Source organism: Jaculus jaculus, chromosome 6 (genome assembly GCF_020740685.1).
Source record: "Jaculus jaculus isolate mJacJac1 chromosome 6, mJacJac1.mat.Y.cur, whole genome shotgun sequence".
Taxonomy (NCBI): Eukaryota; Metazoa; Chordata; class Mammalia; order Rodentia; family Dipodidae; genus Jaculus; species Jaculus jaculus.
Genome location: NC_059107.1, coordinates 25,830,965 through 25,844,887, shown reverse-complemented (window position 1 = coordinate 25,844,887; position 13,923 = coordinate 25,830,965). Strand labels below are relative to the sequence as shown.

The 13,923-nt window shown below is 45.1% G+C and overlaps 2 protein-coding genes across 2 annotated transcripts in view; one reads left to right on the top strand and one right to left on the bottom strand.

The window, feature by feature from the left end:
• The window catches only part of Dock2 (dedicator of cytokinesis 2), a 469,609-nt gene that overhangs the window by 181,754 nt on the left and 273,932 nt on the right, over positions 1-13,923 (bottom strand). The window lies entirely within an intron of this gene.
• Insyn2b (inhibitory synaptic factor family member 2B) overlaps positions 1-13,923 on the top strand; it is a 118,702-nt gene that overhangs the window by 86,434 nt on the left and 18,345 nt on the right. The window contains exon 2 of the mRNA XM_004661030.2: positions 10,431-12,714. Within this exon, the coding sequence (XP_004661087.2) occupies positions 11,351-12,714 (1,364 nt within the window). The 5' untranslated portion in view covers positions 10,431-11,350. The remainder of the gene's footprint in view (positions 1-10,430; positions 12,715-13,923) is intronic.

Genomic DNA, 13,923 nt, shown 5'->3' with positions numbered 1-13,923 from the left:
GCATAAACTCAGAGTTCTTAAGAGGTAGTTTAGTCCACAAAAGCAAAGAAGATATTCTTGAGGGAAGGAGAGAAGAAGTTTCCTGCTTTCTTTCATAGCAACATCCTACCCCCTTAGAGAACATGAATTTTGATACCTCAGCACTTTTAAAATTATTTTCATTTGTTTGCAAGTAAAGAGAGATAGAGAGTGAATGGGCATGCCAGGGCCTCTAGCTGCTTCAAATGAACTCCAGATGCATGTGCCACTTTGTGTATCTGGATTTACATGGGTACTAGGGAATTGAACTTGGGTTGTTAGGTTTGGCAGGGAAGCACCTTAACCCCTGAGCCATTTCTCTCCTGCTCTTCTATAGCCACAATGAAGAATTGTTTGGGGTAACACCTTATATTCATGCAAACCACTGGTTGTGAGCATCTTGTCTTTCCCAACCTTGCAAGGTGATTAAGTGGGGCAGTGAGACACGATCATTCATCCCTGCCTGCACCCACCTGACACACCATTATTCCTCCAATGATAAATCCCAAAGCCTTGGTTCTTCTATTTGTCTGACTGTGCAGGTAGCTCCCACAGTGTATGGCTCCAGAAAGAATAATTCAAAGACAAATTAAAGGAAAACAGTATAGCCTAAAAAACTAGTAAGAAATTGTCCCTGTCATGTGGCGATATAGAAATGCATTGGGAAATATCAAGGAAACCCCAGGGATGAATTCAGAATGCTGCAAGATGTCGAGATAATACAAAGCAGCACACTTTTGTCCCTGAGAAGCTGGGCCAAGTGGCTGGCATCTGCAGTGATGGCAGTAAAGTGTTTCCCCTGGAGACAGCAAGCTAGAGGTGACCTTTTCCAAGTACCAGCATGAGAAGCCCATGCCTCTTGCCAGGATCCTTGAACCAGGGCGCGATTGCTGCATACTGGGTGCCCTAAGGCTTGCAGGTTGGGTGGCCCCATGAGACCCTCATTGCCATCCTTGACAAAGAGCATGTAATGAATGAAGCCCTAGCCCCAAAACACTTAGTAAAGAGGCATAGGAGGTAAAGGGGACAGAAAAGACCAGAGAGGGAGAAGAGAATGGGTGTGAAGATGGGGAGAGTGAGAGAGAGAGAAAGAAAGAGAGAAAGTAAGCAGAGAGTGGGAAGAGAGAAAGGAATGATAGTGGAGATGGAGAGAAAAATGAGAAACTGTGTAGAGAAAAGGAGAAGGGAGAAGAGGGAAAACTTTAGGAGCTAGGAGGTGGAAAGAGGAGGACTTTCCTGCATCTGTGGCATTTGATATAAGCTGAGCTGTGGACACATTCTGCTTGCTGGGTCTGCAGTCGTGTCTTCTATGTTGCTTGACTTTTTATTTTGAGCCAAGCCCAACACACTGGCCTTTTGATGTGTGTGTGTGTGTGTGTGAGAGAGAGAGAGAGAGAGAGAGAGGGAAAGAGAGAAAGACAGATTTGGTGTACCAGGGCCTCCAGCCACTATAATCAAACTCCAGACATGTGTGTCACCTTGTGCGCATGTGCAACCTTGTATACTTGTGCCACCTTGTGTGTCCGGCTTACGTGGAATCTGAAGAGTCGAACATGGATCCTTAGGCTTTGCAGGCAAGCACCTTAATGGCTACGTCATCTCTCCAGCCCTCTATGCTGCTTTACATGGAGCATTTTATTTGTTTTAGAAAATGTGTGATGAAAGAGAAGACAAATAAAGATACAGGGGAGGAAGGAGGAGGCCCTTCCCTTAGTTTCCCTGACAAATGCAGTCAGCAGCCTGGAGTGGTGGGAAAACAGTGGCATCTAAGACCTGCCCTCCAGGGGTCAGAGCACCCATCTTCCCTCTCAGTCTTCCCCACGGGGCGGGTGGGGTCAGTTGACCTTGAGCCATGGTTCCTCCACTATTCTCACTGCTGGGGGAAGAACAGGAGGCCCTCAACTTGACACGAGCCTACAGCTGTGCACGCCACCCGAGTCACTTCTACAGTTATACCCTGAGCTCCTGTGCCTGGCCTCCAGGAACCATGTGGCCTGGGAAACAAGTCAGCAATGCTGGTCTTCACATATTTATAGGTAGAGGGAGCTTCTCAGAGCCTCAGTTTCCCCATCTGTAAAGCACAGGGCATGGCACCCATGGGTTTTCGGGTGGGCTTGCTTAAGACCTTGGATCCTAGGGCAAGGCTCAGTACCAAGACACTGAGTTTGCCTACATCTCCTAGAACAGCTCTCTTTTGTTCTATGACAGGTGTTGGAAGTTGCTTATTGCACTGCTAAAGGAAAATTGAGAGTCGCCGAATGAGTTGCTCCCTAAGGCCTACCAGTTAGAGTTTTATTTCTAAGGTTTTGTGATTTCTTAAAGCCTGTAACAATAAGAATTTGCTCACTCATTTATTCAACAAACACTTAGGGTGGTTCCTCACTCAGTAGGGGCAAATGTAGGGAATGGACAAATGAATGACCAAGCTAAGAAAAAGAACACCACTACACAGAGGAATGTGAAAGATGGAGTTGGATAGGAAAGATGTCATGGATCTGGTAGCCATGGAACCAAGGCTTCATATAAGAAGGAGGGCCTTGGAAGATTTGATGAAATACCAGTCCAGAGATAAGTAAGAGTGATTCTGGTGTGTCTAGGACCAGGGTAACCAGGTCACAGAGAGCATGGGAAGAGTGGTATGCAGGGAGGAAACGGGTCCAGATGACACAGGGATGTGAAGACTATGGGAAGAGCTGAGAGTGAGGCTGAGTGCGCTGTACACTTTTGCAAGCTAAACAGGGCCTGACAGAATCTTGCTACGCTGCACAAGCTGCTGCTGCTGCTGCGTGGTGGCCAGACAAGAAAGGAAATGAGACGCGGTTCTGCCAATGGGAGATGATGGAAGCCCAATTATGAATAGCAGAAAATGTGGGAAAGTCTAACATGGCACACGGAAAAAAAAAAAAAAAAGAAATCTCAAGATTGGTATATATCTAACATCTTTCTAGATACAAAATCCACAATTTTGGATCTTTTTTTCCCCCTGCATGCATGTGGTATGTGTGCATTTGTGTGGGCATGTTTATATGTGTGCACGTGTGTGTGGTTGCCTGCAAGGGCACAGAAGTACATGCCCATGTGTGTGAACACATGTGTGTGAACACATGTGGATGCCAGAGGTCAAGGTCTTCCTCAATCACTTTCCATTTTATTCTTTGAGATAGCATCTCTCACTGAACCTAGAGCTCACCAATTCAGCTAGACTAACTAGGCAGTAAACCCCAGGGATTCCCTGTCTCCATCTCCTTGGCATTACAGGCACTTGGTGTAATACGTGCTTCCTGTGGATCCGAACTCAGGCCCTCATGTTTGTACACCAAAGCACTTTGCCTACTGAGCCATCTCCAAAGTCTCAATTTTGAGTCTCAACTTTACCTTCCATAGCCTAGTTCTTCCTTGAGTGCACACTCATCATGGTAACGACAAAAAGCCAGTTTGCTTTGTGTTATGGTCTATTTGGGGAGAAATGTGCACTTAGATGGATGCAAATATATAACTGCTCCCTTGTTTCCTTATTGTGAAAGCTGCTTGGCCAATTTCCAAATTGGAAACACAAAGAAAGACTTGGGCTACAGCATTAACTCTTTGATTTTAGGTGGGTGTGCAATAATGCTTGCCAACAGATTTGGCCATGCAATTAACTGAATACAAATGGAATGGAATGGGGACTTTGAATTGCAAGACCCAAGGGTGAGTGATCAATAATTACTTTAAAGTGCCTTCCATAGACTCAGCATGTTCCTAGCCCTTTAAAGGATTCAGTATTGCGGTAGACATAGCCCTCTCCCATAGGAATGCAACCTCTACTCTAGCCAAGAAAACATGAGCAACACATAAAATACTGAGGTGTCTGGCTAGCTAAATGGAGGGGACGAGGACTCCAGGTCCCCATCTGAGATCCAAGGCTGGTGGCAAGGCAGTTGCGGTCCAGTTCTATCCTTGTGGCTTAGGAGAAGTCATCTAATCCTCTGTGTTTGACTTGTCATCTTTAAACCAGGGACAATGTTTGCAGCATTTCCAGTGGGGATTACATGGGATTTGAAAATGCTTTGTAATTGTAAAGTATGGCATAAATAGTAAGGGTTATTACTGACTCTAAGTGCAGAAGAAGGGAGAGGGTCAGCAAATAAAGCTGTCTGAAAAACAAAACCTGTTTGAGAATCTTCTGCACAAAACAAAACAATGGTTTCTCTGTGCTTAAAATGGGAGTTGGCAATCTATGGTTCCAGGGCAAAGCCACTCTTCTGCCCGTTTTATAAATAAATAAATTTGTACTAGAATTCAATCACAGACATTTGTTTATATATCATGTATGTATTACTTATTTCTTGCCATAATATCAGAGTTGAATGGTTCCAACAGAGAACTTGTGGGCAGCAAAGTTGAAAATATTTATTATCTGGTCTTTGCAGAAAAAAAAAAAAAAAAAAAAAAACATTGCTGACTCCTGGCTTAAAGGATAAAGTCTAAACCCCAGTTAACATGAAAAGAACCTGGATACTTAAAGCAGGATTTGGCTACATAAAATGAATCATATCCTTTCCCCAAGTCATTGCTAACTCTGGACCACAGTTGATATACTTCCCAGGACCCAAATCCTTATGATAGATTATAAGCTCTTTCTCTTCCATTATGGTAGAGATGTGGTCTGATTCCTCTTCCGAATTTGCACGATGTTTATTATAAGTCTAACAGGCTGTCTGTAAAGTTTAACCAAATTCAATCCAAGTTCTAAATTGGAGAAGCATAATACAGTAAAAGGACAGACACACTGCAGGGAACATAAAAAAAAAAAAAGACAGACATAAGCCATTCATCCCAGAGATCTATTGATGATATATCCTTGAAAGGAAAAGGAAGCTGTAAATGAATTCACTTGTAATTAAGTAGGTTTGCAAATATTTACTCTATGCTAACTGTAAAACTACTTCATGCAGCTAGATGCAGTTGTGTGGGCCTGGAGTCCCAGCTAATTGGAAGGCCAAAGATAGGAAGGTCACTTGGGTCCTTGAATCCAAGGCCAGCCTAGGTAATGGAAGATCTCACCTCATATAATAAACTTTTTAACAAATAAAATATCTTTATGCCATAGAAGGCAAGACAGATGAGATAACAGGAGATTACATTCATTTCTTCTATGAGAATTCATTTAAGTTCTGCTCTGTGTCAAACTTGAGGCAAGAGATGGAGGTTCAGAGTAGATTAACCCCATTTCCTATTCTCAAGGTGCTTATAGAGTAGTTGAAGAGACTAGGTGTCAACAGGTAATCACAACATAGAGATATAAAGACAAAGCCAAGTTTGCAAAGACGTGGCAAGGTGACTTGCAGTCTTCCTGGGAATGTCACTCTAGTGCATTTCCTCCCATCAATATGCCCACAGCTACAATACCAAGGAAAGGTAGATGTAAGACCTAACCCATATGTCCCCTGGACTCTATTTACATTCTCCCTGATGAGTTAATGTGGACCTACGGATCACTTCACATGATCCCATGTAGTCTTCAAAGCCAAGTCACTTGTTCCCGGGAGCAAGTAGAAGATTCTAGTCAAGATCAATCATAAGTTACAGCTTATACAGCGAAGCCCCTTGAGATTAGCTGCATGTACCCAAGAAGAAAGCTTGGAAGGCAGCCCAGAGAAAGCCTAAAGGTGGTAGCCCACAGAGGTGGCATTGGATGTCTGTGTCAACCGAATAGAATGACACTCTAGGGACCATCTGATGTGGGTAAAAGGAATAGTTGGTATATAAATGATTGATTTTTTTGTGTGGGAAGTCAATCATCAAGGGTTAACAGAAAAAATGCGTTGCAAAACTCAGCATTGACTCCCAGCCACCAGGCATGGAGTGGGCTCTGGGGAGTGATTCTGGATTCTGGCCAGGTTATTAATTCAGCCCTAAGCAAGGCCCAGGAAACTCCCTATCCATTAGTGGAGAGCTGGGAGCCGAAGAGACTGAAGGCCTGCAAAGGGCTATTCCTTTAGCCAGGTGTCATTCTAAGGGCTTGTCTGCACAAAGGCACTGGTGAGCAGTTGGGAGGCACAAGAATTGAAACACAAATATATGACTTATTTAATGGGGAAATGGTGGGCTGGAGAAATGGCTCAGCGGTTAAAGCATTTGCCTGCGAAGTCAAAGGACCCAGGTTTGATTCCCCAGAACCCAAGTAAGCCAGATGCACAAGGGGCGCCTGGAGTTCATTTGCAGTCGCTGGAGGCCCCCGCATGCTGTTCACTCTATCTTCTATTTCTCTCTCTTCTTGCAAATAAGCAAATAAAATTAAAAAAAAATAAACTGGAAATGGTATTTCCTAAACTCCCTATACCCTGCCTAGATGCAAGAATTTTCTTTCCTTATATATACCAAACATAATATGAAACTAAAAATGAAAACTCTCTTTCTTTAATAAATTTCATAATGAGATAACAGACAATATTTCTCCCACCTTAATAGCAGTGATAGAAAAATCACAATAAACTGGTAAAGCAGTGTCAGAGGCATTGGTGAAAGGGCCTTCCCATGTAGTAGTGCTGAGGCTGTAGATCAATAGAACTTTCTAGAAGTCAAAGAAGTGATAATATCAATAAGATATAAAACGCATAGCTGCTTTGACCTACTGAATTAGTAGTTGTAATTCTAAGAATTTATGCTAAGGGTATAATTAAACTAGCATCTCAACACACACACACACATACACACACACACTACTTATATAATACCAAACATTTTGACATTTTGAATAACCTAAATATCAACAAATGCATATTAGTCAAATAGATCACAGTATATTAGACAACAGAGTCCTGCTGGCCTACTTAAAAGAATGGCAGGAATCTCTCAGGGATGATATGGAGCTTCCTGTAGGTTGTTTAATAGAGAAAACACTTCCTGTCCACAACCCTATCCACCTGCACAGTGCACACACACACATTGCACAGTGGGATGCTGAGAATGAACCTCTCCAAATTGGTAGTGCATAGTGACTCCGGGTGGTGTGATTTCTGGCTTTTTCTTCCTTAAAAAAATCTATAGGGCTGGAGAGATGGCTTAGCGGTTAAGTGCTTGCCTGTGAAGCCTCACCACCCCGGTTCGAGGCTCGATTACCAAGGACCCACGTTATCCAGATGCACAAGGGGGCGCATGCGTCTGGAGTTTGTTTGCAGTGGCTAGAAGCCCTTGTGCGTGCTCTCTCTCTGTGTCTGTCGCTCTCAAATAAATAAATAAAAATAAACAAAAAGGGGCTGGAGAGGTGGCTTAGCAGTTAAGCGCTTGCCTGTGAAGCCTAAGGATCCCGGTTCGAAGCTCGATTCCCCAGAACCCACGTTAGCCAGATGCACAAGGGGGCGCATGCGTCTGGAGTTTGATTGCAGTGGCTGGAGGCCCTGGCACGCCCATTCTCTGTCTTCTCTCCCTATCTGCCTCTTTCTCTCTCTGTCACTATCAAATAAATAAATAAAAATAAACAAAAAAATTAAAAGAATAAAATAAAAAATTAAAAAAAGAAAAAATATATATCATTTGAAATTTTATAATGAACATGTGGTATCCTTACAAACAGAAAACCAACTACATTTAAGTTCAAATGAAAATTTCCAAAGTGTAGCAATTTCCCAGAGAAAGGTGTCAAGTTTCGGAGAGGAAATGTGGAGAGAGCTGGAAATGCTGCTGGCCTTGCACCAAGGGTGGGTGCTCCAGTCCCTCAGAGGGCAGAAAGGCCGGGTTCTCATAGGAGGCTGACCCCAGCGTCTGTGTGCAGGCACAAAGAACTGGTCTATCATATGCCAAGTGAGCAACTTGGGAAAATTGACTGACGTTTCGCTCCTCAGTTTTCTAATTTATAGAATAGGAGAGTGATAGCATTTCCTCTAAGAGTGTCACCAGGACCGAGGAAAAGAGCAAATGAAAAACACCAGTCACAATGCCTGACACATAATCAATGGTCACTGGACATCAGCACTTATGTAAAACAGCTGCACACCATGGTGGCTTGTGTGAGTTAACGTTCTTGCTAATGAGCAGTTGAAGACAGAAAGGGGGGAGGATAATTAGGCAAAGAAATTCATAACCGTAAGCATATGAATGTCTAGGTTTTGCTGTGTAAGTTGAAGGTTATGAGATGTGCAGATCCAGGCACGTGACAATCTCACCAATCTTACTTGCACACTCTGCAAAATAGTAAATCGTATACAGAAGGTCATGTTGAGGATTCGATGTTAAATGCCCACACAGCACTTGGTCACTGTGTGTGTGTGTGTGTGTGTGTGTGTGTGTGTGTGTGTGTGTGTGTGGTGTGTATGTGTGTTGTTAAAAGATAACCTTGGCCATCAATCTTGGCCTCTACCTTTTTTTTTCCTGTTGTTGTTTTTTGATGTAGGGACTCCCTGTAGCCCATGTTGACCTGGAATTCACTATGTAGTCTCGGGGTGGCCTCACACTAGTGGCGATCCTCTTACGTGTACCTCCCAAGTGTTGGGATTAAAGGTGTGCACCTGGCAGCTTCTACCTTCTTTGACCAAAGTCTCTCATGGTTTCCTGCTATGTTCACCAAGCTAGCTGTAGCTGGCCTGTGAGCTTGCGTGCGGTTCTCCTGTCTCCCCCTCCCTTCTCACGGGTAGGTGTGCTGGGATTATAGATTCTTATACTACCACATCCAGGGCCTTTTCTAGCATGGGTCTTGAGGATCTGAACTCAGGTTCTCACATTTACATAGCAAGCATTTTATCCACGGAGCCATTTCCCCATTCGCCACAATGCATTACATCTTTGTTACCATTGATGAACAATAATGATTATTTGACTGTGGAACCAATACTGAGCTCCCTACCTACACAGATACCCAGGCAGACTTAGCTACTACTTGAGGAGGGGCATGAAGAGAACTTAATCATGAAATGAGGAGCTGTAAGTATTGGATTCAAGTAGAAGTGAAAATCTTATGCAAACCTATTGGATCGTGGAACTGGTTTTAAAGCGGACATGCTTGGCATGTTGTAGTGGGTGACATGGTCCAGCTTAATACACAGGGTCTAGGGATCTGAACTCGAGCATCCGTGCCTGTGTGGCAAGTGCTTTTGCCACTGAGCCATTGCCCTATCCCTAGATTTGTACCATTAGGCACACTGCTTAATCTTTTTGAGTCTCACTGTCCTCAACTATAAAATGGGGACAATATTGTCCATCACTCTAAGAGAGGTTGAGATGGATGAATGAGATATGACTTGCAATGTGCTTACAACAGCACCTGGCACATTCGTAGCTACTCAGAAAATGTGAGTGGTTATGATTAAGGAGCAGAAAGTCTTCAACATAGTAAAACTAAGTGTTCAATAAATATTGGCTGTTATTGTTACAAGTTTCCTCAGAGAATTTCATGTGTATTTATCTCCTGGCAAGTGGTAAGAATGACGATGTTGTGGGGGAGGGGGGAATCTTGTCGTTAAGTAAATGTCACAGTCATAGTTGAGAGAAGCCACAGTTCTATTGTCCCTGCAGGATAGACAGGACCTTGACCTGCCCTGCCCACTCCCAGGCTGCTCTCCCCTCTTTCCTCAGGAACTACCCTTTGCTCAGGTATCTATACTTTCAACAGATGCTCACTGAGCACCTGCAGCGAGCCTGAAAGAGGGCAGGTAAAAGCCAAGCAGCGAAAGCAACTCCATCCTCTGTCCACTGGCGTAACAGAGCAGCAGGGCAATGTGCATTCAGTAAGTGTGCATGCAAATGGCTACTGAAAGGCAGTGCGATCTGCATCGTAAAGCGAGCAGCCATAAGTATCCCTGGGCCACCTCTCCACAGCCACAGCTAGGCCCTTCCTCCTCTCCCTCATCAATATGCTGTCCATCCTAACTTTGTCATTCAAGAATGTTTTGCAAATGAAATCATGCAAGGCAACCTTTTCAGAGGGTTTTATTTTTCCTATTTAACCCTTTTTGATCCATTCAAGTGGTATATGTGTCAATATTCTTTTATTGAGTCTCAAACATATACATACATACATACATACACACACACATATATGATATATATATATGTGTGTATATATATATATATATATATATATATATATATATATATATATACACAAACACACACACACACATTTAAAAGGATATTGGGAATCTAAAATGGAGGCATGGGTGTGGTTTTCCTTTTCAGGTGTAGATAAGAGAGTCATTGTAAAGGCTCCTTGAGGAAGTTAAGTGCCATTTAATGTGGCCTTTTGCAGATGGAAAGGAGTTGGCTGGAGGGTATCTGTGGGTGGAGGCAGGAAGGCATGCAGGTAGACAAGCACTTTGTTTCAAGGTCTTGCACCCACAAGACACCTGTCTTACCAGCAGCACTGAGATGGGCTGATTCCTAGATGTTCCCACTCAGACGGTGGAACTTGGTGATTGTGGATTCTTCCCTTTCAGATGCTCCTTGCCTGCTTGGCAAAGATTGCCAGATCTCAGATGCTGGCTCCACAGACACGGAGATTGTGAATCTTATCTCGGCATCTCCCATACGTGATCTTCGGCCAAGACTCCATGACACAGTGCTTAGCCTTCTGCCCCCTCTGAGTCCTTGATTCTACCCTGGCCACACTCTACTGGGTTGGTTGAGGCTGTTTAAGAAGATAACTTTTCCCTCACTAAATAAATAAATAAATAAATAAAATAAAATAACAGGGAAGCAACATGAAAGAAGATAATGATCTCAAAGGAAGGAACTGTGATTGACATAAATGGGACGTTCCCTTAGGAGCAGCATGTGTCATGGGAGCAGCAGAGCCTCAGGTCATCTCCTTCTCCACCTACGTACCCTCTGTGGCAAGGAAACGCATTTAAGGTTCATATAGTTTTGCACTGGAATTTGATGTTCTGGGAAAGGCAGCCATATGTTCTAGGCATAGCAGATTTCATTTGGAATTCACACATTGGAAGTGTGGCACTATCTTCCAAATGGTACTTTTGTCATCTTTTTTCTTTAGTACAGCAAGCCTCTTTTAGGATCAGAACTGGCCCTCCTGACATCCATTGATCAACAACCCATTGACTCTCTTGGTAGGTCAGATGTTCCATAGTTAGCCTAACTCACCATTTATCTGAGTAGCAATTATGACTGCAATGGCGTGATATTTCAACAGCAGGGAAGGGCACTTCAGACAGCTCACGAGTGGAACTGCCAGGCTGGGGATGGCTGGCAGGGCTTCCTGTACTCAAAGGAAAGGACCTCTGCATCCTGTCTGGCCATTCTCCTTCTCTGAGACTCCATCACCAGAGGCTGCTCTAAAGACCTAAAAGAGATGTGCCTGGGACAAATGCATGGTTCCATTCCTTCCCACTGAGGCTCAATGGCCCAGCCAAGCATGAAAGTGAGACCTGCGCTCCTCAAGCGAAACAGCCTGGAGTCGGTGGAGCTGGTGAAGCAACCACATCACCGCAGGAGCAAATCCCAGCAGGTGCGATTCAAGGATGACGGGAGCACAAAGACTCCGCCTGGCCTAGCCGAGGTCCACATCCAAAGTCCTGGCGGCGGCGACGATGACCCTGCTGCCATGGGGAAGACCAAGACGCCAACAGCCAGGCACCATCACCCTCCCGCCTACTCGCTGTCCTTCCCCAGGTCTCACAAGGCAGGGGGCTTCCGCAACATCGCCATCCAAACCTCCCCTAGTCTCAGGAAGCATTTCCCGGTTTTCAAAAGGAAGAAACTCACGGCGAGCAAGTCCTTGGTGGAAATGCCCACAGCGTCCCAAAGTGCCATCCAAGTCAACGGCAGCCTCTTGGAACACGACACGGTGTCCTCTGACCTTGCCTACCTGAGGCTGACTCAGCATCTTGAGGATGGGCCTCAGAGGGTCAAAGTGCCCCACTCATTTCTCCCTAGGATGTCCAAGGTGCAGAGCAATGGGCCTGTTAGCATGTGCTTGGATGCAGCCACGTGGAAGGTTTCGGAGCAGGGGACGGCAGCCATCCAGGTTCCAGATGACATATATCACAGTGCATGCTGGGAAGCTAGAGAGCCGGCCTTTCCCCCAGACGGCTCAGCTGACATGAGTAACTCCCTCACCCCTTTGGTGGCCATGTGTCCAGGTGATGAGAGAAGGGTGTTGACCTCCGATTCTGAAAGACCCCCCTCTGGCTTAAATGCCACCAGCGGTGCCAACACCTTGCCAGGCACAGTGAAACTCAAACCTGAATTGCTTTTGCCCAAAGACAATGCTGATGACAACGACCTTGTCTCGCTGTCATCCCAATCAAAGAAAACGCGTGTTCCCTCACCTCCACGGACTCACAGCTCCCCAGTACCAGGCTCCCACAGCCAGCCAGCCCACACGGGAAGAGCCTCAGACTGCCCAGCGTCAAGTGACAGTCACCAGGATCCGGAGTCACTCAAAACTAACAGTACGTCAACGTCAGCTCCGGTGTGTCAGGAGCAGACGGTGAAGAACGCCACCCAGTCAGACACACTGGAGTTCCAGAACTGTCCCGGAAGGGACTCTTTCTCTTCCTCTCTCCCAAGGGATGAGAGCAAAGTTCAGGGGGGCAGAGAGACGAGTGACACGAGTCACATTCACCTGGCACAGGGTGAACTCTGCGACCTCCAAGGACGACTGCAGTCCGTGGAGGAATCCCTGCACTCAAATCAAGAGAAAATTAAAGTCCTGCTGAATGTGATTCAAGACTTGGAGAAAGCTCGGGCCCTCACTGAAGGGTAAGATACATCTTTTATTTAATTTTTTATTAGCACACAAAGAATTTCACTGGACTGTATTCCAAACATTTTTTTTTGTTTCCCTTTCCCCATTTTATCCTCCCTCCTGTTCCCTTCCCTTGTGCCCCTTCACCACAGCCTCCTTTCTGCTTTCATAACCTTTTGCCTCCCCATTCTCATCACCTGTTGTTTATATATTAAAAACAACTGGTAGCCAAGCGTGGTGGCACACACCCTTAATCCCAGCACTAGGGAGGCAGAGGTAGAATTGCTTTGAGTCTGAGGCCAGCCTGAGACTATATAGTGAATTCCAGGTCAGCCTGGGCTACAGTGAGACCCTACCTCTGGGGGGCGGGGGAAGAGACAAATGGGTGAAGTCATTTTCTAGGATGGGGCAAAGAGTGGGAAGATGGGTTTCCATTAGCAGAGCGTCTTCAAAATGCTGAAGATCAGTTAACTCCCCATATCATGACTAATGAATAGCCTCCGTTGGCCCAAGTCAAGGGGTTTCCCTTAGTCCACTGTTTTGGTGGCTCTGGGTGGACTTCTGCTATCATTTGCTTTTGTTTTCAGGTGTCAACAGTTAAGGAAAGGAACTAATGAAGTTTAGAATCAATAATTATTTTTATAAAGATGAGGGTCCAGTTGATTAATGATGACAGGAAAGAATAGCAGGCAAGCATTTCCTGTTCTTAGAGTGAGCTGCCGAATTTTCACTGCTTTAGGTCTGTGTGTGTTTATTGCAATGGACTTGAGTGTCCTTTCCTTCCAATGTCTGCTTTGATGACTAGGTTAGAGAATGGGACCATGCTTCTGCAAAGACAAGGTCACTTCATGCTTTCTTGAGGGACTACTTGGGGGACGGGCACGTCATGACTGGTTGAGGTGTGGACGGCTCATGCTCCCAGAGGGCCCTTTATATACCAGGAAGAAGCAATGGCTGTAGTTCCATCAAGGCTTTGGGAGAGAGGTCAATAGCTGGCATTGGCTGCTAGGCATTAAACTGCACACTCACTACCTTAGGAGACAAGGCGCTGGCATGACGTAAACACTAAACTAAGGGATCGGGAGTTTTCAACACTGCTCTCCACTCACTTGCAAAATCCCTCACCCCACAGGCTGGCTGCGAGCAAGAAAGCCTCTGAGACTCGATGAGATCAGGTGTGTTCAGGGTGGTATGGCCATAGACAATCCTGAGATCTGGAATTG